The sequence below is a fragment of the Euprymna scolopes genome, chromosome 35 (assembly GCF_053919585.1).
Source record: "Euprymna scolopes isolate OS-2025 chromosome 35, ASM5391958v1, whole genome shotgun sequence".
Classification (NCBI taxonomy): domain Eukaryota; kingdom Metazoa; phylum Mollusca; class Cephalopoda; order Sepiida; family Sepiolidae; genus Euprymna; species Euprymna scolopes.
Window position 1 is genome coordinate 29,764,684 of NC_136516.1, and position 20,028 is coordinate 29,784,711.

At 34.1% G+C, this 20,028-nt stretch overlaps 1 protein-coding gene across 3 annotated transcripts in view; it reads right to left on the reverse strand.

The window, feature by feature from the left end:
* The window catches only part of LOC145259780 (E3 ubiquitin-protein ligase AMFR-like), a 116,175-nt gene that overhangs the window by 75,630 nt on the left and 20,517 nt on the right, over window positions 1–20,028 (reverse strand). For 2 of the 3 annotated variants that reach the window (XM_080117536.1, XM_080117537.1), the window contains exons 2-3: window positions 6,311–6,403; window positions 102–266 (exon numbers count right to left, since the gene is read on the reverse strand). In XM_080117536.1, the coding sequence (XP_079973662.1) occupies window positions 102–266; window positions 6,311–6,403 (258 nt within the window). Of the gene's footprint in view, window positions 1–101; window positions 267–6,310; window positions 6,404–7,928; window positions 8,070–20,028 lie in introns of those variants that run through there. The other variant, XM_080117538.1, reaches the window with a different exon arrangement.

The following is a 20,028-nucleotide window of genomic DNA, read 5'->3' on the forward strand; positions in this document are numbered from 1 at the left end:
TTTCAGTTTTTGTAAATGAAGTAAAGCTGGAATTTAAAAAAAAAAAAAATTTTTTAAGAATAAGTGCATATAAATTTGATAAACTAAATTCACATACTTACATATTCAAATCGATCTTTGCAAAGTTGCGTATGCAGATTAAAAAATCCCAAGACGGTAAACCATGTCACCCAACCAATAACTTCATCCATAGTTTGAACATTCATTACCCCAAAGATGAAGATGAATTTATAGAAAACAAAGTTCCAAAAATTATCCTTCAGATTCTGGAAACACAAAAATAAAATTAAAAAATTTTCAGTCAATATAATAATTTTCGCTTTCTTAAAATATTTCTGGTCTCCTCACAATAAAACAGTTAAAATTGTACATAAGATAAAACATTCTCTGAAATAAAGGATAAAGCATTTCTTTATCTAATAGAGTAATACATTTTTAAAAGAAATTATCTAAGTCAAAAATAGTTCTCATATAGATCATTTTAAGAATGAACTGGATGAATTAAAAAAAAACAAACAAAAAAACATAGAATGTTTCAAGACATTTTTTTTTTTTTACACTCATGTTCATCCCTTACAAAGCATTTTGCCACTTGGATGTAAGGGGATACTATTTGGGGCTATGTCTAGAAAAGATTAACAAGATATTTGTTTATGTTAGATTTAAACTTCTGCATATCAGTACAGCCAGGGAAGCAGGCAACAGAAAGGAATTCCAAAGTCTAGCTGTTCGAGGGAAGAAACTATTAGAATAGAAAACTTTCTGGCATTTAGGGACATCAACAGTGAAAGGGTGAGATCTTATTGCTAAGCGGGTTTGTCAGGGTTATGTATGTCAAGGGGGCACAAGTGCAACGAGTTCATTAGAACACATTCTTTTTTGTAAAACAGACACAGTGATGGGACAGGGAGTGGATCTTAGTTGATAAAGTGGGACCCATTAGATTGACAAGTCTTTTTGTAGGCCCTATCTAAGAGGAAGAAGCCACTCGAGGATAAAGATTAAAGAGTGTACAGTGGTCAAAAGGACAATATCATAGTAATCGTTAGAAGTGTAAATTTAGTAAATTGGATTACTTAAAGGGAACAGCTTATCAAGAACTTGTTTACATTGGACTTGAAGACGATCACATTATAGTCAGCTGGAAAGCAAGTAAACGGAAGAGAGTTCTACAGGTGTGCAGTCTAAGAAAAAAAATTTTCTTCATGGAATCTACGTTTAGGTTTAGGCACAGATAAGGAGTGAGGGAAATTATTGATAGTATATTCAGCTAGACGAGTTTCTCGTGAATGTTTGGCAAGGGGGGGGGAACAAAGATTGGAGCTCAGATGAGCATTTGCCATGAAAATAACGATAAAACAGAGGCAGGCTTGCAACGTCTCTTCTATGAGAAAGTGCTTGCAGAGAAGAGAAAAAGGAATCCCCCACTAGGCTACAAAGTCTATTTTGAACTCTGTCAAGGCAGGATAAAGTCTTCCTAGCAGCTCCTGCTCAGATGTGGCAACAATACTCCATCCTTAGATGTACCTGGCTCTTATATAGGTAGAGAATTGCATCAGCAGATTGGATCGCTAGAAAGATCCCACCATTTTTCCAGTGACCTTCTACTGCAGATATTCTAACTAATCTCTGAATGTATATACCATGCACTGGATAAGGCAGAGGAGGGGAGGGCAATAGCCTTAGATATATCTAAGGCCTTTGACAGGGTATGGCATGATGGTCTTCATGAAAATCAGATCCTATGGTATTATTGGACAAATACTTAACATAATTAAATCCTTCTTAAATAAGAGAAGAATCCAGGTTATCCTCAATGGTTGGACGTCTAAACAATATGATATAAATGCATGTGTACCTCAGGGGGTCAATCATTGGACCTTTATTATTCTTGATATTCATAAATGACCTGCCTGATAAAATTGTCTCAGAGATGGATATATTTGTTGATGACACCATGTTCTATAACAGGCACAAGGGGAAAACAAATGAACACATCCAAGGCAATAGCGGAAACCCTAAAGTCTGTAGTGGAATAGGGTCAAAAATGGATGATAACGTTCAATGCTGCCAAGACTAACTCGTATCTTTTAATAACTACAAGAAACCATCTCAACCACCAATAGCTAAAGATATATTACCTGAAAGTACTTCGTTCAAACTCCTCAGCTTAACATTAACAGGGAACATGAGTTAGAACAAATACATAAAGAACATTGCCAAGGCTGCTCCAAAGAAGGTGGGCTCTCTTTACCATGCTAGAAAGTTACTTATGCCTGAAAGTATCCTTTATCTCTACAAGGCCATCATTCGTCCATGTATAGAGTATTGTAGTCACATTTGGACTGGTACTAGTCTCTCACTCCTGGACAGGGTTCAAAAGAGAATCACCAACCTGATAGCCATTTAGGCTTTAACCTCTATCCCATTGATGAAATGTTGCATCCCTCTGCGTGCTTTACAAGTATTTTAATGGTGGATACTCCAACGAACTACAAGCCCTTGTACCCCTCGACATAACTACCCAACAAGCAGCAAAGTCCCACCTCTACACAGAGATTCCTAGATGTAAGAAAGCCTTCTACTCTAATAGTTTCTTTTCCAGAACTGTTAGACTCTGGAATTCCCTTCCGGGGTCCTGCTTCACCAACTTTACTGACATGCAGCAGTTCAAGTATAATGTGAATAGACATCTTGCTGCTCAACTCCCTACGTAGTATCTCTGCAACTTATTTCCTTAATAGTAGCCCCCTACATTAAAGTGGCACTGTACCTTGAAAATGCTATATAAAAAAAAAAAAAAAAAAAAAAAACACACAAGTAAAAATAGCAAGTGGTGGTGTTTGGGGAAATCTATTGAGCGTGAAACCTATTCAAAATCACACCTACTGATGTATGCATATCTATCATTGAATGGCGATAAAACAAAGACTGTTGGATAGACATGATTGAAACTTAGTGGACAAGTTAGGCATAGATTGAAGTTTATTGGTACTAAACATGACTTGATTGCAAAAAGAATTGTAAATTTTATTAATGATTCCATATGTGGCAGTTTGGGGTAGGGAAGCATCCCATCTCTATAATGAAATAGGAACAATTATATTGTCTAAAAAATGATACCACAGCAAAAGAAACACTGTAGCCAGATATTAAACCAAAATGGCCATGCTAACTGCCTTATCTCATGCAAGTTTTCTGCTAATAATCAATCTGTTTAATTACAATTCGTAAATTGTTACAATTTCTCCAATCCAATTAATTCTCCCAATTACGACATATTTAGAAGTGGTAGCAGGGTAGCTTATTCACTATTTTCTACTTCAACTACCTCAGTCATCACCGGAGCTAAAATTTCAGAGATACCTTTTTGTTGACAACTTTGAGCCTCAGCATAACTCGATTTTTGGGTACTGTCTTCAAAAACGATTTTCAGTAATAATTACTTTTCTATCTTAGCGTTTTCCATAATGAGCATATCGTACATCATTTACTTCATCTTAGAAGGTTTTCACTTCAGATACACTTTTTTCAAAATAAACCTAATTTTGACCCTCTTAGCAAAACTCGACTTTTGGTAATTTTCTTCAAAACTGTTGTTATTAATATTTACTTTCTACATTATTGTTTTCATAATGAGCACATCGTAACAACATTTTACTCAGTTTAGAAGGATTTCTCTTTGGATTTGTTTACTTTTGCAAAATTAACTCAACAGAATAAAAACTTACTAGTGTTGACTTTGATTTGATTTTACCAAACAAAATATTCTTATTCAACTTTTTTGTTCATGTTTCATAATTTTCCTTTTTTTTGTCATCAGCATAGTGGCTTACCACTTCATAAATAGGTATTTATGCAGAATATCGACTATACTAAAATGACAGATTTCGTTATCCATGATGGACTTTCAAATAACATTTTCACACACAAACACTACCATATACAGTTACATTTAAATTGACCATCACAGCTAACAAATAGCACAGTCTGTATTCTGTATAAGTACAAAGTGCTCCTTGCTTTGCTCAGCCTTGGAGCAAACATCACATTGGTCATGACTACTTTTGAGAGATAGTTACAGCCAGTAAACAACAATTGTTAAGGCAGTGAGTGTCTACAACAAAGCATATCAAAACAGCAGTTACTGCCTAAAAATGGCAGTAATTGACTAGAAACAGCAGCACCCACCAACACTATGAAGTGACAGTAGCCAACTTAAAAGAGTAATGACCAACATGGATGACAGTACCCGACAATTAAAGACAGGCAATTTGCAGGCCAGTTCCCACTCCTGTCCAGAAGTGACAGTAACCACCAGTGACCAACAGTGTCTGCCACTGGATGATAGTACCATATAATGAATGATGGTGTGTGAATATTGAAAACAGGCCATTTCATTTCCGAGCAGTCTGATGGGTCTCAACACTGGTCATGATAGATAGCGACCGACAATAACCAAATGCCATTAACTGCCTAAAAACGTCAATGACCACCAATGCTCGCCATTGAAAATAGACAATTTCATTTTGGAGCAGTCTAATTGAAGCCGATGCTGGTCATGGCTGACAGTGAACACTAGAAACCGACAATGACAGTTGAAAAAGCAGTCAGTGTCTAACAGTAAATGCAAGTAACAACTTCAAACCATCAGTAATCATCAGTGCCCGCCACAAGCATCCAATGGCTGCCAGTGCCCAACAATGCGTGAAAGTTGAAAGACAATTTCAATTTAGAGCAGTCCAATGGAGGCCGAGACTGTCAGTTGCTAAGGCAGCCAGTGCTCACTAGTATGCATTGCCAGTAATCTCCAGTGATAACTGACAGCCAGTGACTTCCGCTAGCTGCTACTGCCTGGTTTCAGTTTTTGGCTACAGCCGCCAGTGCCCATTATTTTTCAGGGCTCACAACCATAGTTTATTATTGGGGGGGGGGGGGTAGCTTTGGGCTTACCAAATCTCTTCTGCCATTGTGTCATACTGCAACTGGGCAACGCCGGTACACAGGACCTGCTAGTATTTGAATAAATTTTTAATTTATAGCCAAGTTATTTATTTATTCAATAAGTTTCAACGATTTTAGATTCAGGTTGTTTTTCTGTGTATATTTATTTTGAGAAATGTTTTTTTCAGAAAATATTTTCTTTGGGTTCTTTTTAAATCAGATAAATTTCTTTCTTGATATGAAAGTAATGAGAGTTTTCTTAACAATTCAGTTATAAAGAGGATAGAGAAATAGTAAGGAAATATATTGAGAAAAGACTCATTCATATTTTAAGAAGATGCCAGATTTTATCAGCTGTTTTTTTCCCCTAGTGTTGACAGGGCAAATTAATCCACCATGAAAATTTGTGCAAATATTAATTTGTTGTCTGATTTTTAGGGATTTTTAAATGTTTTATTTTACAAATATTAATTGGATTTGTGTAAATTATTCCATTTTATAAATATTTATTTGTTGTCTGCTTTCTGTGGATTTAAAAAAAGTAATTTTAATTTTGTAAATATGAATTTGTTCTGATTTTTGTGGATTATTTTGCAAATATTTTTTTTTATGACTACTGTTTCTTTTTATTTGGAGAACTTCTTTTTTTGGGGGTGGGGGAGGAGTTCATTGCTGCACAGACTTAAGGTTAATGGTAGGATTAAGAGAGGATGTTTTCTTTTGTAAGAAACAAATAATGAAATCAAACAATGTTTATCAAAAATGTAATTGAAATAATATTACAAAATAAACAAAATATTGAAATAAAGAAATCTGCAAAAATCTTTAAAAATTAATAAATGGATAATTTTCCCGGTAACCGTTGCATGAAACAGACAAAACTAGTTGATAAAATTTGGCTGCCATTTTGAGAGCTAACTACTTCGATATAACCCTATTTTGTTCAGATCTTATACAGCATAATATGAACAGTAATAGCTAGATTCAACAAATCACTCTTCTTGGGTTAAGTGTTGGACACACCTTTGTGAACAACTAGGTGTGGCTTTATCTGAACGCCATATGGGGAATCAATTGAGTATCTTCCACAGAAATATATTATTTCTAGATAGCCATGTAAAATGCCTGCTAGATGCCCTACACCAACTCATTAATGTAAAAATTTCACATATGCCTTCTATCTCATCTGATTCAACTAATCAGAAGTCAATCTTTCAACCTTGTTCACTAAAAAGAAAAATGAAATTTATTTGAGATTTCAATAATTGTAGTTTCATATATTAGAAAAGATGGAGGCAGACAAGAGGTTTCAGTTTATATTTTTTTTAATTATGCAGAGTGAAAGAGAAAAAGGTTAGACATTTACCTGCTGCTCACTGACTCTTAACTCCCCAAATACAACGAACTGAATACATTTACTCAATAGCAGTAAGATACAGTAGACCATATTGATGCAGATCTATATTAAAAAAAAAAACAATATTATACTAAGAAAATTTGAAATATTCATTTGAAATGGTTATGACAGTTCTTTTAAAACAATAAAAAATAATTAAAACAGCAATAAAAAAAAATATTTCAGTGTAGGTTAACTGTAAAAAGAGAAAAAAAGAAAAAAGGGGGAAAAAGAATAAAATAGAAAAAAAAAAAGAAAATTCTCAATTTGTTTAACTTTAGTTGAGAATTTTCAACAAATTTTTTTCTAAAGCATGTACAAATTTAAGAATACTTTTTCTTGCCATTAAATAACAAATTACATGAGGAGAGTGCACCTTCTAGTGATGTTACCTCAAGTAACAGCACTATGCTGAATATTCCAGACTAGATGAATTCTTATCCTGGAATCTGACAAGACCAAGAGACCAAAAGAAAGACATACAATGACATAGAAGGGGACACTCATATAGAGGAAGCATCTCAACTTTCTGTGTGAGAAATGCTTCAAAAATCTAAGTGATATCAAAAACGTCTTCAGTGACTTCATCATCACCAGAAGGCAAGATTTTGAAGTTACTGGCATAAATACACTTGTTTTGTGTTGGCAAAAGTGTGTTGATTCTGATGATGCTTATTTCGATCAATAAATTTTTGTTTGAGTTGAGATATGTTCATTTGAATTTAAAAATTAAAAACTGCAAGAACTTTGTCAACCTGATATATTTTATGTAGAAATGGAGATGATTGGGTTGTGATCAGGTTTTTGGAATCATAATATTCAAATTCTGCTGGGTGGATCAAAGATAATGGCAGGAATTTTGTTGAATTTGAAAGCCTTATTTCTCATTTTATAAAGAGTGTCATTGGTAATCAGACTCGCGGGCCAGTCAAAATGTCTTTACAGGCCAGATCCGGCCCACAGGTTGTAGGTTGCCATTGGTCTACATGATCAGACGAAAATTTAACTATTGCTTGAAAAATTTAGAATTATCGAACATGAAAAGTATGTTAATTACATACTCCTATAACAATACGTCCCAAAGAGTCCTCTATATTATTAGCATGGATATACCTGACGTTGCCCAGGGCGACATGTAGTTCGGTTTGAATATATCTGCTATACTAAGGTTATTTAGCACTTTCATCAATAACTCACAACAATTTCAAAAATAGAAAAACGGACCCCCTCCCCCAAAGTACATGACAACCTCCCCATCAGATATTTTGGCAGAAGGGGATACAAAAAAAAGCTATACTCCGAATATTGAGCACTTTTTGTTGCCCATGTACTGGATCCTCACCCCCCAAATAAATGGATCAGAACAACTTTTCTTTCAAAAAAAAAAAAAAAAAAAAAGCAGCAGCCAGGCTTGAACCTGAAATGTGAAAGAGGAAAAGAAAGGAAAAAAGTTACTGGCAAATGCGTTTGCCACCATGGCCATAAGTGCTTATAACATCATGATGTTGCAAAATAAGGTTTTTAAACATAGCTTTAGTTAATTACACGTGCATAACTTGCAAAAACAGCAATGCGAAAACTGACCTACCTTACAAAAAGTGGTCCAGTTGACTGCCACAGAATTATTTTTTTTTCTTCAATTTTTACATATTATGTATTCGAGGGATTGTTCTTTCAAATGGTACCGGCTTCAACCCAGTCGGATGTGGATGATCAAAGTTTTTAGTAGACATATAAACACATACAAACACTAACACACAAATGACTTTCCTTTATATTATAGAAGACTTGCGGGGGTACCCAGCCTTGCTCGGGTGGAGATGAAGTTGGATTTAGACACAGCTGCTAACTCAAAAATAAACGAACGGATAAAAACAGGCAAAAAAGGAAGCAGTCTAAAACAAAGTGAAAATAATTCAGTTTTAAAAAAGTAAAATTTGTTTTAAGCAATAAGGAAATTATTTAAAATTACAAAACAACCTCATTACAAAAAAAAAGAAAAAAATTAACCTGAACGTGAAAACTATAGCTGACGATGTAACCTTCTAATCCACTGCCCCATGAGGTTAAGAGCGAAATAACGTTGGAAATTCTATTATTTAAACAAATTCAAAAAATAATGTCTAACTGAGCATGCGCAGTTTTCGAAAAGGCATTATTTTTCAGACCCTCCTTTGGTTTAAAGGTTTTTCTATACAAAATAATAGACCGTTTTTTCTAATTCTCATATATTATCCGACTGAGACATTGCTTTTCATTGGTACCAGTCTCGACCTGGTCTGATGTGCGTGTTGAAAGTTTTTAGCAGACATATGCATAAACAAACAGTTGAGATTTATATAATAGAAGATATAAGGGATATTTTGTTCCTGGAAAAAATTTTGCTGTTAATAAAAATTTTTGGCAAAAAGAGTTTACTTTTCCACATGTTTGCAATGCCTTAATCCGACCAAAAAGTATTTAGAAGATTATGCAACATTTCTAAGTGCAGTGAATAATGTAAAGTCTGGGAAATTTAAATTCAGTGAGCTCATTCCAAATGTGTTCAAATGCTTCATATTTATACAAGAACTTAGAGTTTCATGGGATGTTGAAATAAGATTACGTTTACTATAAAAATTAGAACAAGATTCTAAATACATATTAAAAAAGATTGGTGAAGAACGTCAATGAATAATAAATTTATGCCAGAATACTGTAAAAAATGAGGAAAGTGATATTTCACACTAAGTTATAATAAAAAAAGAACAAAATGAAACTTTAAAAGTTAATTATTGTTATAGATGCAGACAAATACTTATATAAAAATTGTCCATTAAAATAAAAAGAGTGTTATAATTGTAGTAATAGGGGACATAAGTTTTCACATAAAAGAAGAACCTAGAAATGACAAAGAATTATAAATAATTAACTATCAAAAGTAGAAAATACATTTACATTAATTAGGTAATATTTAAAAGGATACATTTACTTTACGAAGTTTCAAAATAGCTTAAAATTTGAAAAAACATTTTTGTAAATAAAAATGTCAAACATCATTAATAATTAAATTTAAAGTAAAATATAAAATTATTTTTAAACTTTTCAATTCATTTATTTTATACAGAAACAAGCCACGCATGCGTGGTGCCCCTCTTGTGCTGCATGTGAGATGACACCACAAAAAATAGTGAAGAAATGATGAATGAGAGAAATGTGAAGGGCCAACATTGCCTTCACATTTTCGCCAAGTTTCAGAAAAATTTAATGGACAGGGCAAAAGTTATGGGGGTAAAAAGTGTCATTTTTTGCAATTTTGGGACATTTGTGACCCCTTTGGAGCTCCTGGGAATGCCGAATTCCAGTGAAAATGGACAAATGGTGCAGTTTCATGCCTTAAGACGTATATTTGAATTCAACACCATGGAAAACCACTATATAGACATACATATCAAGTTTTTGAGTAATATGAAAAAAGAGCTCCAAAAAGGCATGTTTTTTTAGCCTTAAAAGTGCCAAAGAGATATGAACCAGAATTTTACCAGGGTCACCCATACTGAATTTATATTAAGAACAATGGCTTCCACATTTTGGCCAAGTTTCAGGAAAATCTAATGGATGGATCAAACGCTATGAAGCAAAAAGTGTCATTTTTGGCCATTTTTGACCTCTTTTGAGCTCCCAAGGATGCCGAATCCCAGGGTAAATGGATAACAGTGCAGTTTTAGGTCTTAACACATGTATATTTGAGTTGACCACTGTGAAAAACCACTATATAGTCAGACATATCAAGTTTTTGTTAAGAAATATGAAAAAAGAGCCACAAAAAGGGTGTTTTTAGCAGTGAAAGTCCCCAGGAACGCGAACCAGAATTTTGCCAGGATCACTCATACTGGATTTATATTAAGAATAATGGGCTCCATATTTTGGCCAAGTTTCAGAAAAATCTAATGGATGGATCAAAAGTTATGAGGCAAAAGTGTCATTTTTGGCCATTTTTTACCTCTTTTGAGCCCCTGGGGACGCAACGGGAATTTTTGCAAAAATTTTTTTTACTCTGCACATCTATTTAATAAAATACAATTTGTGGCAAAATTTCAGGAAAAACTAATGGACAGTTATCTGGCAATCGTCTGGACTAACAGACGCATGGAAGCACGGATGCCACTGAAAATAGAGGATAAATCGGCAGACCAATATGATTTTTTACATTATTGGTTTCTACCTGCTGGTTAGCTCTGGCAAATTTTATCAGGCAGAGGGGTGGGGGTATGTGAAAAACTTAATTTCAGTTTTAGAAAATGTCTTGAGTTTTTTTTTTTTTTTACTAGAGAGTCACCACTTATCAAGGCCTGAAGGCCATTCAAATATAAGGATTAATGAATGTAAGGTGGTAGTGTAATAATTGTTCTACTTGTTTACATAGGATTTGGAGGCTACCATGCTGTATTCAATATGGAAGCAGGCCAGTGGAGCAGTGTTCCCCAGATGGGTAGTTCTGGGAAAAAAGCTTTGTTTATGGAATTTGCGTTTAGATTTAGGCACAGTTAGAGGGGGAGGGAATCGTATATAGTGGTTGTATTTGACTTGTAAATTAATTTGTGAATTTTCATGCCTCTGTACTTGAAAAAACTTTGTCATTGTCCATTCTTTGATCTTGATGATTTTCCATGTCTATATTACTTACTGAGACTTGGGAATTCCCTCGGCGATAGGCAGTCAAAGTGACCCATTGCTTTTGTTCTGAAGCGAGATCCCGCTCCACTTCCCATATCTCTATGCTGATGTTAAAACAAGTTTTGTAAATATAGAAAACATTGTTTGGGAAGGAGATAGAAGGTAATAAAATCACAGACTAATAAAAAATGATTCTTTGATATTAATATTATTGAACTCATTTGGTGGAAAATGATAAAAAGTCACCAATAGTGAAAGGTAAGTGTATTTGAAAACTATTTTAAAGACATTTGAAATGTTTTTCATGAATTAAAATTAATTACTAACATGTTTTTTTTATTAAATTTTATTTCATATTTGAACTTACCTTTGTAAAAATTAAATATATTCTTTTATTATATAAGAACTTCTAAGCATTATTATTGTTATAGATCAATTTAATACTCTCTGCTAAATCACTTCTCCAAATTAAGATGAAATTCTACTTTTAGGAGATTACATGTAAACACTTTGAAAACTTAGTGAGAAGAAAACAACAAAATAGATCAGTCATTTCCTAATTTAGAATTCAGGACCAGCTTCACAAATTAATTTAGTATACAATGAGCTTTCATTTCCAAGACATTCTAGCATTTTAGAGCAGTTAATAAAAAATAGTTATTTTTCTCTGTGAGATAAGTTCAATGCGTGTATATTTTGTGTTGAGGGGGGGGTATTCTTTTTTGAGCTATTATGCATAGTTTAACAACATTACCAGTTGGGCATAAAATTAATGGTAAAATAATAACGTATCTAAAATGTTAGAATAGCATGGAAATGATGATCATTTTACATTAAATTGATATACAAAACTTATCTCCCACTCTAAATTTCAAAATGATTGCTTTTTTTTTCTTTTCACTAAGTTTTCAAGGTGTTCAACAATATAATCAGCTAAAAAGGTAGAATCTCCTTTGTGGATGTTTTAGCTGAAGGATGTTAATTTGCCATTATTATTAGTTGTGGTATTACTACTATTATCTGAACCTTTTTTTTTCCTTTTAAGACAGTAAATAAATCTAATACATATATCTTATATTCACAGTAGCATAATTGATCAAATCATTATAATTAAAGTATGCATGTCTGGCCCATTAATTACACATTAAGAATGGTTTTCTAAATAGCAACTACATTATTTAGAAACTTGTTCTTAAAATGGGAAGGTAGCTTTGTAAACTATTCTGTTCCTACATCATCTTATTTTGCATATCAATCGTTAATTATTTTCAAATTGCATTTTGTCAATTAACAACCACCTAATACAACTTCACTATTTTAAATCAATTAGAAGAAAAATATTTCAGAAAAAACTTTACAAAGATCTACTCGTGTAGTATATGCTCTCCTAAGTATATTTATGTTTGTGAAAATATATGAAGACATTACACAAAGTTTTTACAGTAATTTTGAAAAAAAAAAAAAAAAAAAAAAAAAAAAAAAAGCAACAAATCTCCATTTAGAAATTTAATCGGAATTGGAAATTTAGAAAATAATTAGTAATTGTATCGGAATCGGGCAAAATTTTGGAATCGCCTCATCACTAATATATACATATGTATTTAGTGAAATAAAGAAACATTGAAGGAATTCTTTAAGAGACTTATCAAGGTATATGAAGCTCAGCATATAGGGTAGCGCTTAAACATATGAGGAAAATTATAGACAAGATAAAAAAATATATTGGTGTTTATGTATGGTGTATATTTGTCAGTTTAATAAGGAAAAACATTGATGGGAGGCGAAGTTATAAATGCTTTTTATTCCTTGGAATTTTGAACCCTAACACTTCTCATCAGAAGAGAGAAGAAGCTAGATTACATACAATGAAATGCGACATCTAACTTAGGGTACATTAGCAAGGAAGTATTATAATATCTGATATAGAAGGGAGATGATGGAGGGGGGAGGTCAGGGATCTGGGGGATTGATGATGTAATGGTGTGGATATATTAAGGCCAGAATGGGTCTTGAGAGTTTGAGAATTATGAGAATTAGAAATAGAGTAAATATCTAGATGTTTTTTTATAATAAGCTATAAGTAATGCCAGAATGAGACTATAAAATTGATTAAATAGAGTGAGAAGTATTCAAAAATAGTACCTTATGTAGGGGGAAGACAGGGAATATAAACAAATGAGGTGATTGTTTGAATATGAAAAAAGGAAGAATATGCTCACAGACATAATACAGGAAAACAGGTGATGATATGGAGGAAAAAATCCCACCCCCCTCTCATCAATGTTTTTTTCCTTATTGAATTGACAAATTAATTATTATACACCAGTATACAAGATGCCTTCAATAAGTTTCCAGACGTTTTTGTATGGGAACTTTTATTGCTAGTATATACATTAAACTCTAAGCTCCTAACGTGATTTCCTCTGGCTGCAATGTACTTGTACAATTCCAACAATTTATGGAAGGCCCAATAGAAGTCCTCTTGTGTGAGCAAGTCAAGGACCCTCATCATAGCCTTTCATCTCCTCAATTGTTTTATAACAACAGCCTCTAAAGTTTTCCTCAAGCTTAGGGAATAACCAAAATTCACAGGGAGCCAGGTCTGGACTGTATAGAAAGTGAGGAACTGTCGTGATGCCCATCAAATAGTCTGTGACAAGGATGGAGTTGTGGACTGGTGCATTGTCCTGATGGAAATGCCACTGACCTGATTTGTATAGTGCTGGTCTTTTCTAACGGAATCGTTTCCTGAACTCCCTTAAAATCTCAACATAGTATACCTTGTTGAGTGTCTGTCCAGTGGGAATCCAGTGCATGTAAATCATGCCCATGCTGTCATAAAAGGGATCATCATAAGTTTCTGGGTGGATTTGCTTTGTCTGGCCTTCTGGGGTCTGGGAGAACCAGCATGTTTCCACTGAGAACTCTGTCTCTTGGTTTCTGGGTCATAGGAGTAGATCCAGCTTTCATTGCAAGTCATCAGAGCATCAAGAACTGCAGGATCTGAATTGATTAGTTCGATCATCTCCTTGGTGTCATGATGTTATTCTTTCCGATCTTCTCTGAGCACCCTTGGGACAAACTTTGTGCAAATTTTCTGCATCTTCAGTTTCTCCAGAATAATTGTGTATACAGTTCCCACACTGACATCAAACTTTAATCAATTTTTTTCACTCCAAACAAGGCACAGTGCCACTTTGAAGTAAGGGGCTACTATCAGAGACATAAGTTGCAGGGGCATTATGAAGGGAGATGAGTAGCAAGATGTTTGTTCACATTACACTTGAACTTCTGCATATCAGTACAGTTGGGAAAGCAGAATCCCGGAAGGGAGTTCCAAAGTCTTGCAGTCCTGGGGAAGAAACTATTGGAGTAAAAGGCTTTCTTACACCTAGAGAGCTCTACTGTAAAGGGGTGGGACTTAGTTGCTTGTCGGGTTTATCGGGGGTAGTCACGTCGAGAAGGTACAAGTGTGTGTAGTTCGTCAGAGCATTCACCATTAAAGTACTTGTAGAACAGGCAGAGGGATGCAACATATCGTCGATGGGACAGAGGCTGTAGCTTAGATGACAGTTCAGGAACTATCAGGTTGGCAACTCTCTTTTGAACTCTGTCCAGGAGTTAGAGACAAGCAGCAGATGCACCAGCCCAAATGTGATAACAGTACTCCATACATGGGCGAATAGTGGCCTTATAGAGATACAGGATACTGTCAGGTGTAAGTAGTTTTCTAGCACGGTAGAGAGAGCCCACCTTCTTTGCAGCAGCCTTGGCAATGCTCTCAATGTATCTATTCCAGCTCATGTTCCCTGTAAACATTAGGCCGAGGAGTTTAAAGGAAATACTTTCAGGTAATGTTTTCTTAACCATTGCTATTTATGGTAGAGAAGGTTTCTTGTAGTTATTGAAGGAAACAAGCTTAGTCTTAGCAGCATTGAATGTGACCATCCATTTTTGTCCTCATTTCACTACAGATTGAAGGTCATCCTCTAGTGTTTCTGCCATTTCCTTAGATGTCTCTATAGACACACAATGGTCCTTATCCATGAAATTCTTTATTTGGCCAATCAACTCTGGTGTTTTGACTTCCTTACTCCTCCCAGACCTCATCATCCCTCACAGACTCCCTGTCTTTCTTGAATTTCGTATGCTACTCAAAAACTGATGCTCGATTCATGCAAGATGGTTCAAAAGCATTCCATGTGTTTCTGTGGCATTTTTCCAAGTTTAAAAGAATTTTATTGCATATTGTTCTTCTAAATGTCCTCATGTCCAGATTGCATTTTTGAAAATCACCAGCTGTGACAATCAGGCTTTAGTAGAATGTATTCCAATTCCTACTGTAGCATTACATTTGAACTTGAAATCATAAAAATCGATCAGCCATCTCATCAGATGTATAGCAACATACTAAATTTTCAAGAGTATACAATAATTTTAAATGCCTGTACAGAAAATGTTTGGACACTTATTTAAGGCACCTCATACGTTTTGTCTTGTCTATAATTTTCCTCAAATATATAATATGCTTTGTTAGCCTGCTATCATTTTGTCTAGAATAATTTCTGTAATCTTGTTTTTGCTCAATGTTTACACTGGTTTGATATAATAATTATCATTTCCATTAGGATTAATTTTTATTTACCACAAAATCGTTTGACCGCATTGAGAGAATCAAGTCTTGGATAAGAAGATAAAAATACATTGAGAGGTGGAGAAAAGTAAAACAACTCAAGAAAACTTGGATGAAAACTATCAAAAATCCTAGTGGGATTTGTATGGAATCAATCCTCAAGGCTGCCAAGCTTGGAGACTGAGATTGCAGTATGCCAGACAATGTCAGACATCTGACTAAGAGAAATAAGATAAAATGTTTTGCAAAGATCTATGTGACCACATTAAATTTTTTTTTTTTTTAACTAGAAATGAAATAAAATGTTGGTTTTGAATATCTATTTAAATGTATCACAATATTTGTTAATACAAAACAAGATTACAAAGTAGTGTAGGTAAAATGAAAATTTGGTTTGGAATACTTAAAGATAAAAACAAAATGTAGTCGATGGTAAATGGGTTTACATGAATAAAAAGAATCCAAACAGATCAGTGTAAATTCATTGGAAGAGAAAATTCATCAACATATTCAATTTAATATATGTTGTACATCTGGCATGTGTTGAAAACTCAAGAAATACAACAATCTCTCCTAATCTTCCAACATTCTAACTGCACATCCTTGTAAGAATTTCTTCTCTCATAGAAGAGGGCTTATGGAAGCCTGATTGCAACAGTTAAACAAAACACTTTATATAAGTAATCTGGTACTGATTTTCATTGCCAATCGATGCATCTAACATAACCAAAGCTTGTAGAATTATTATTAAGTAGTTTTGACTTTCATTTAAAGACAGTTAATAAAAATTGATGGTAATTACTAAACATATTGACAAGATGAATGCATTGCCAGCTGATAATTAGTCGAAGAAAAAAGAAACTTTATTGGACACTGAATGCTAACAAAAGGGTGCCAAATTATTATAGTAGGAGGAGGTAGAGAAAGACATTGTGTGCAATCTTAACAGTGCAATTTCTAACAGCTACAAAAGTATAACAAATTTACTTTGAATTAAAGACATGATAATTAAGCCAGGCATATTTTTTGTATCTAAAAAAAATGATTAGAAAGCACTCTTTTTCTGAATGTAAATATTATTAGGTTGGTGCAAAAACAATATTGTTTTCTCATATTTTACTTTTATATATGATTTCTGAATTAATTATATAAATAGCCATGTTATACATCATTTTGAAGCACGTTTTTCACTCTATTGAATCGTGTTATTCATTACTGTTCTCAATCTCTTCATTATTTTGCAGGCTTTTCGACAGCATGGGCAAAATTCAAATCCATATGATTTTCTTGTTTCAGTTTAAACTAGGCTAAAAAGCTGCTGAGAGCTCATGATATCAATGATGCGTTTAGCCCAGGAACCACTAATGAATGTGTGGCACAACGGTGGTTCAAGAAATTTTGCAATGGTGACGAGAGCCTTGAAAATGAAGACTGTCATGGCTGGCCGACTGCGGTATGGCCGGCCGACTGCGGTTGATAACGAACATTTAAAAGCCTTAATTGAAACCGATCCTCGCAAAACCACATGAGAAGTTGCTGTTGAACTTGAGGTCGACCACTCAACAGTCGTTTGCCATTTAAAGCAAATAGAGAAGTCCAAATAGTTGGATAAATAGGTGCCGTATTAATTGAACGATAATAAAAAAAAACAAAAAACGTCATTTTGAGGTGTCTTCTACGCTCCTTCTGTGCTACAAAAACGGCGCATTTCTCGAGCAGATTGTGACATATGAGAAATGGATCCTCTATGACAGCCAACAATATTCAGCAGTGGTTGGATGCTAGAGAAGCTCCACAACACTTCCTGAAGCTGAAATTGCACCAATTGTGACTCTTTGGTGGTCTGCAGCCAGTCTCATCCATCACAGTTTCTTAAATCTGGGCGAAATGATTATGGTGGAGGAATACTGTCGACAAATTGATGAAATGCACCAGAAGCGCCAACGTATGTTCTCGAGATTGGTGAATACGAAGGGACCAATTCTCCTCCATGACAACGCTCACTCACATGTTGCTCAACTGACCCTACAGATGCTGAACGAATTGGGCTAAGAGACTGCCTCATCCACCATATTCACCGGACCTCTTGTCCACCAATGATCACTTTTTCAAACATCTCGAAAACTTCCTGCGTGAAAAGTGCTTCAAAAGCTGAGATGATGCCGAATTGGACTTCAATGACTTCATTGCTTTCAGAACTCTGGATTTCTATGCTAATGGGATAAATAAACTTGTTTCTAGTTGGAAAAAATGTGTCAACTCTAATGGTTCTTATTTTGATTAATAAAGTTTATTATGAAAGGAGTTATGATCTTTTGAAGTTGAACATCAAAAAAGACATTATTTTTGCACCAACCTAATATGTATTACTTCTTGTTACATCATTCATCAAATGAATGTTAAAAAGAGCCAATTCATTTGCTTTAATTACAATATTTTCATAAAACAATCAGAACGATTTTTAAGTTAAAAAAATATGAAAAGAAAATCCATTTATCAATTGAACAAATCAATTTACAATTGATAGTAATCAGTAGGAATTGGAATAAAATCTGAGCAAGACCAATTTAGAACATAGTCCAGTAGATCACTGTAATCACTTACTGTGTGTTTACTTCTTGTGTACAGATAACTTTGGTAATTACATTTTGAATTAATTTTTATTATACTTATTATTAATTGAACATTTATTGAAATAAAAAATGCAACAGCATAACTTATTAAAACAAACTTTAAAATATCCTATTTAAAAAAAAAAAATTCATTTCAAAATTAAATTCACCAGAATCGTTTTTTTTGTAAACCAGTCATTCATTTCATTATTTTTGTTAATTGTTGAAGAAACAAATAAAGGAATGAATTACTTTGTTGAATACAAAGTCATTTAAACTGGTTGTAAACTGTTAGCAAATTCTTATTTAATTAAAAGATAAAAAAATAAACAAACAAAAAAAAAAAAAAAAAACAATTAGTTCAGATTTTATAACAATTTGGTTCCATAATATAACCAAACAATAAAATACAATTTTCAAAATCCTATTTGAAAACACAATGATTTGGTATAAAACCAAACAAGAAATACCGAAATAGTTACAATAAAAAAGAAAACTGTTATATTCCTAAATACTTAGGAAATAAAGACAAACGTGAGTTACACCGAGTGGTATGTGTAATGGGGTTTATTTATAATACAGAAACGTAAGGCTGCTCGCCTAAGGTAAATAGAAGTACATAGTAACAAGTATGGGGAAGAAAGTCTGATAATCAACACGCAAGACTATCCGTCTTACTGCGACTGCTTGTCTGCCGCTGTCTGCCAAACAGTCCAATATATATATACAGTTTGTAACCGGTGTATAGCCAGTTATGTTCCTTCACAACACCTCCCCCTGAAGCTGAAATCTTCCTGATTTTAGCTTAAATACCTCTTCCTTTTAGGGTCAGGGCTTAATCTCCTGGTAACTTTTCTCTTTCTTGCGCTTTTCCTTCTGGTCAGCGTTACCCGGGGTAAAGGTTTCTGTCCAGCCCGTATGGTCGGTTCAGGCGAAATATTCATTGTTTGCGGTACACACGCTGGTTTTGGTATATCAAAAATATCGCACCATGTTTCCATTGGTGTCTCTTCCACATTTGGAGACAGTCTGGGACGTATTTGATTTCTGTGTCTTTTGCAGACAAAACTTAATCCTTGGATGGTATAGACCATGCTCCCAATCCTTTTTTTGATAATACCTTCAACCCACTGATTTCGTCCATTTTGAAAATTTTTGAAATATACATTTTCACCTGGGGAGAAGCACTTGGTATTAAGGTTTTCTTTTTTGAAAACTTTCTTTTTCTCTGGTAGCAGCCTATCGAAGACAGATCTTATCTTTCTTGCAAACATTAGCTCAGCCGGGGAAGAATTGACATTATTATTAGGATTTGGTGTCACCCTGTAAATTGCTAAAAATGTTTGAATACATTGTTCGTCTGTGTCCGTAGTAAGATTTTTCTTAAGTGCCCTTTTAAACGTATCTACAAATTTTTCGGCCAACCCATTCGATCGTGGATGGTACACAGGTGTTGTCATATGTAGAATATTTAGTGAGTCACAGAATTCTTTGAATTCATGAGCAGTAAATGCTGTTCCATTATCGCTCACTAAGGTTTTTGGCACTCCAAAACGGCTAAAAATTTTATTAAGCGCACTCACAGTGTTTTTTGCTGTTGGATGTCTAAACTTAAATATTTCTGGCCATTTTGAAAAAGAATCTACAATAATCAAGTAAAAATAACCATTTATAGGTCCCGCATAATCAATATGCAGACGTGACCAGGGTAGGTCCGTCTTTGGCCATGGCGTCGTTTTTACTGGAGGATCTCGAGCTGCTAATTGACATCCTCTGCATGTCTTGAC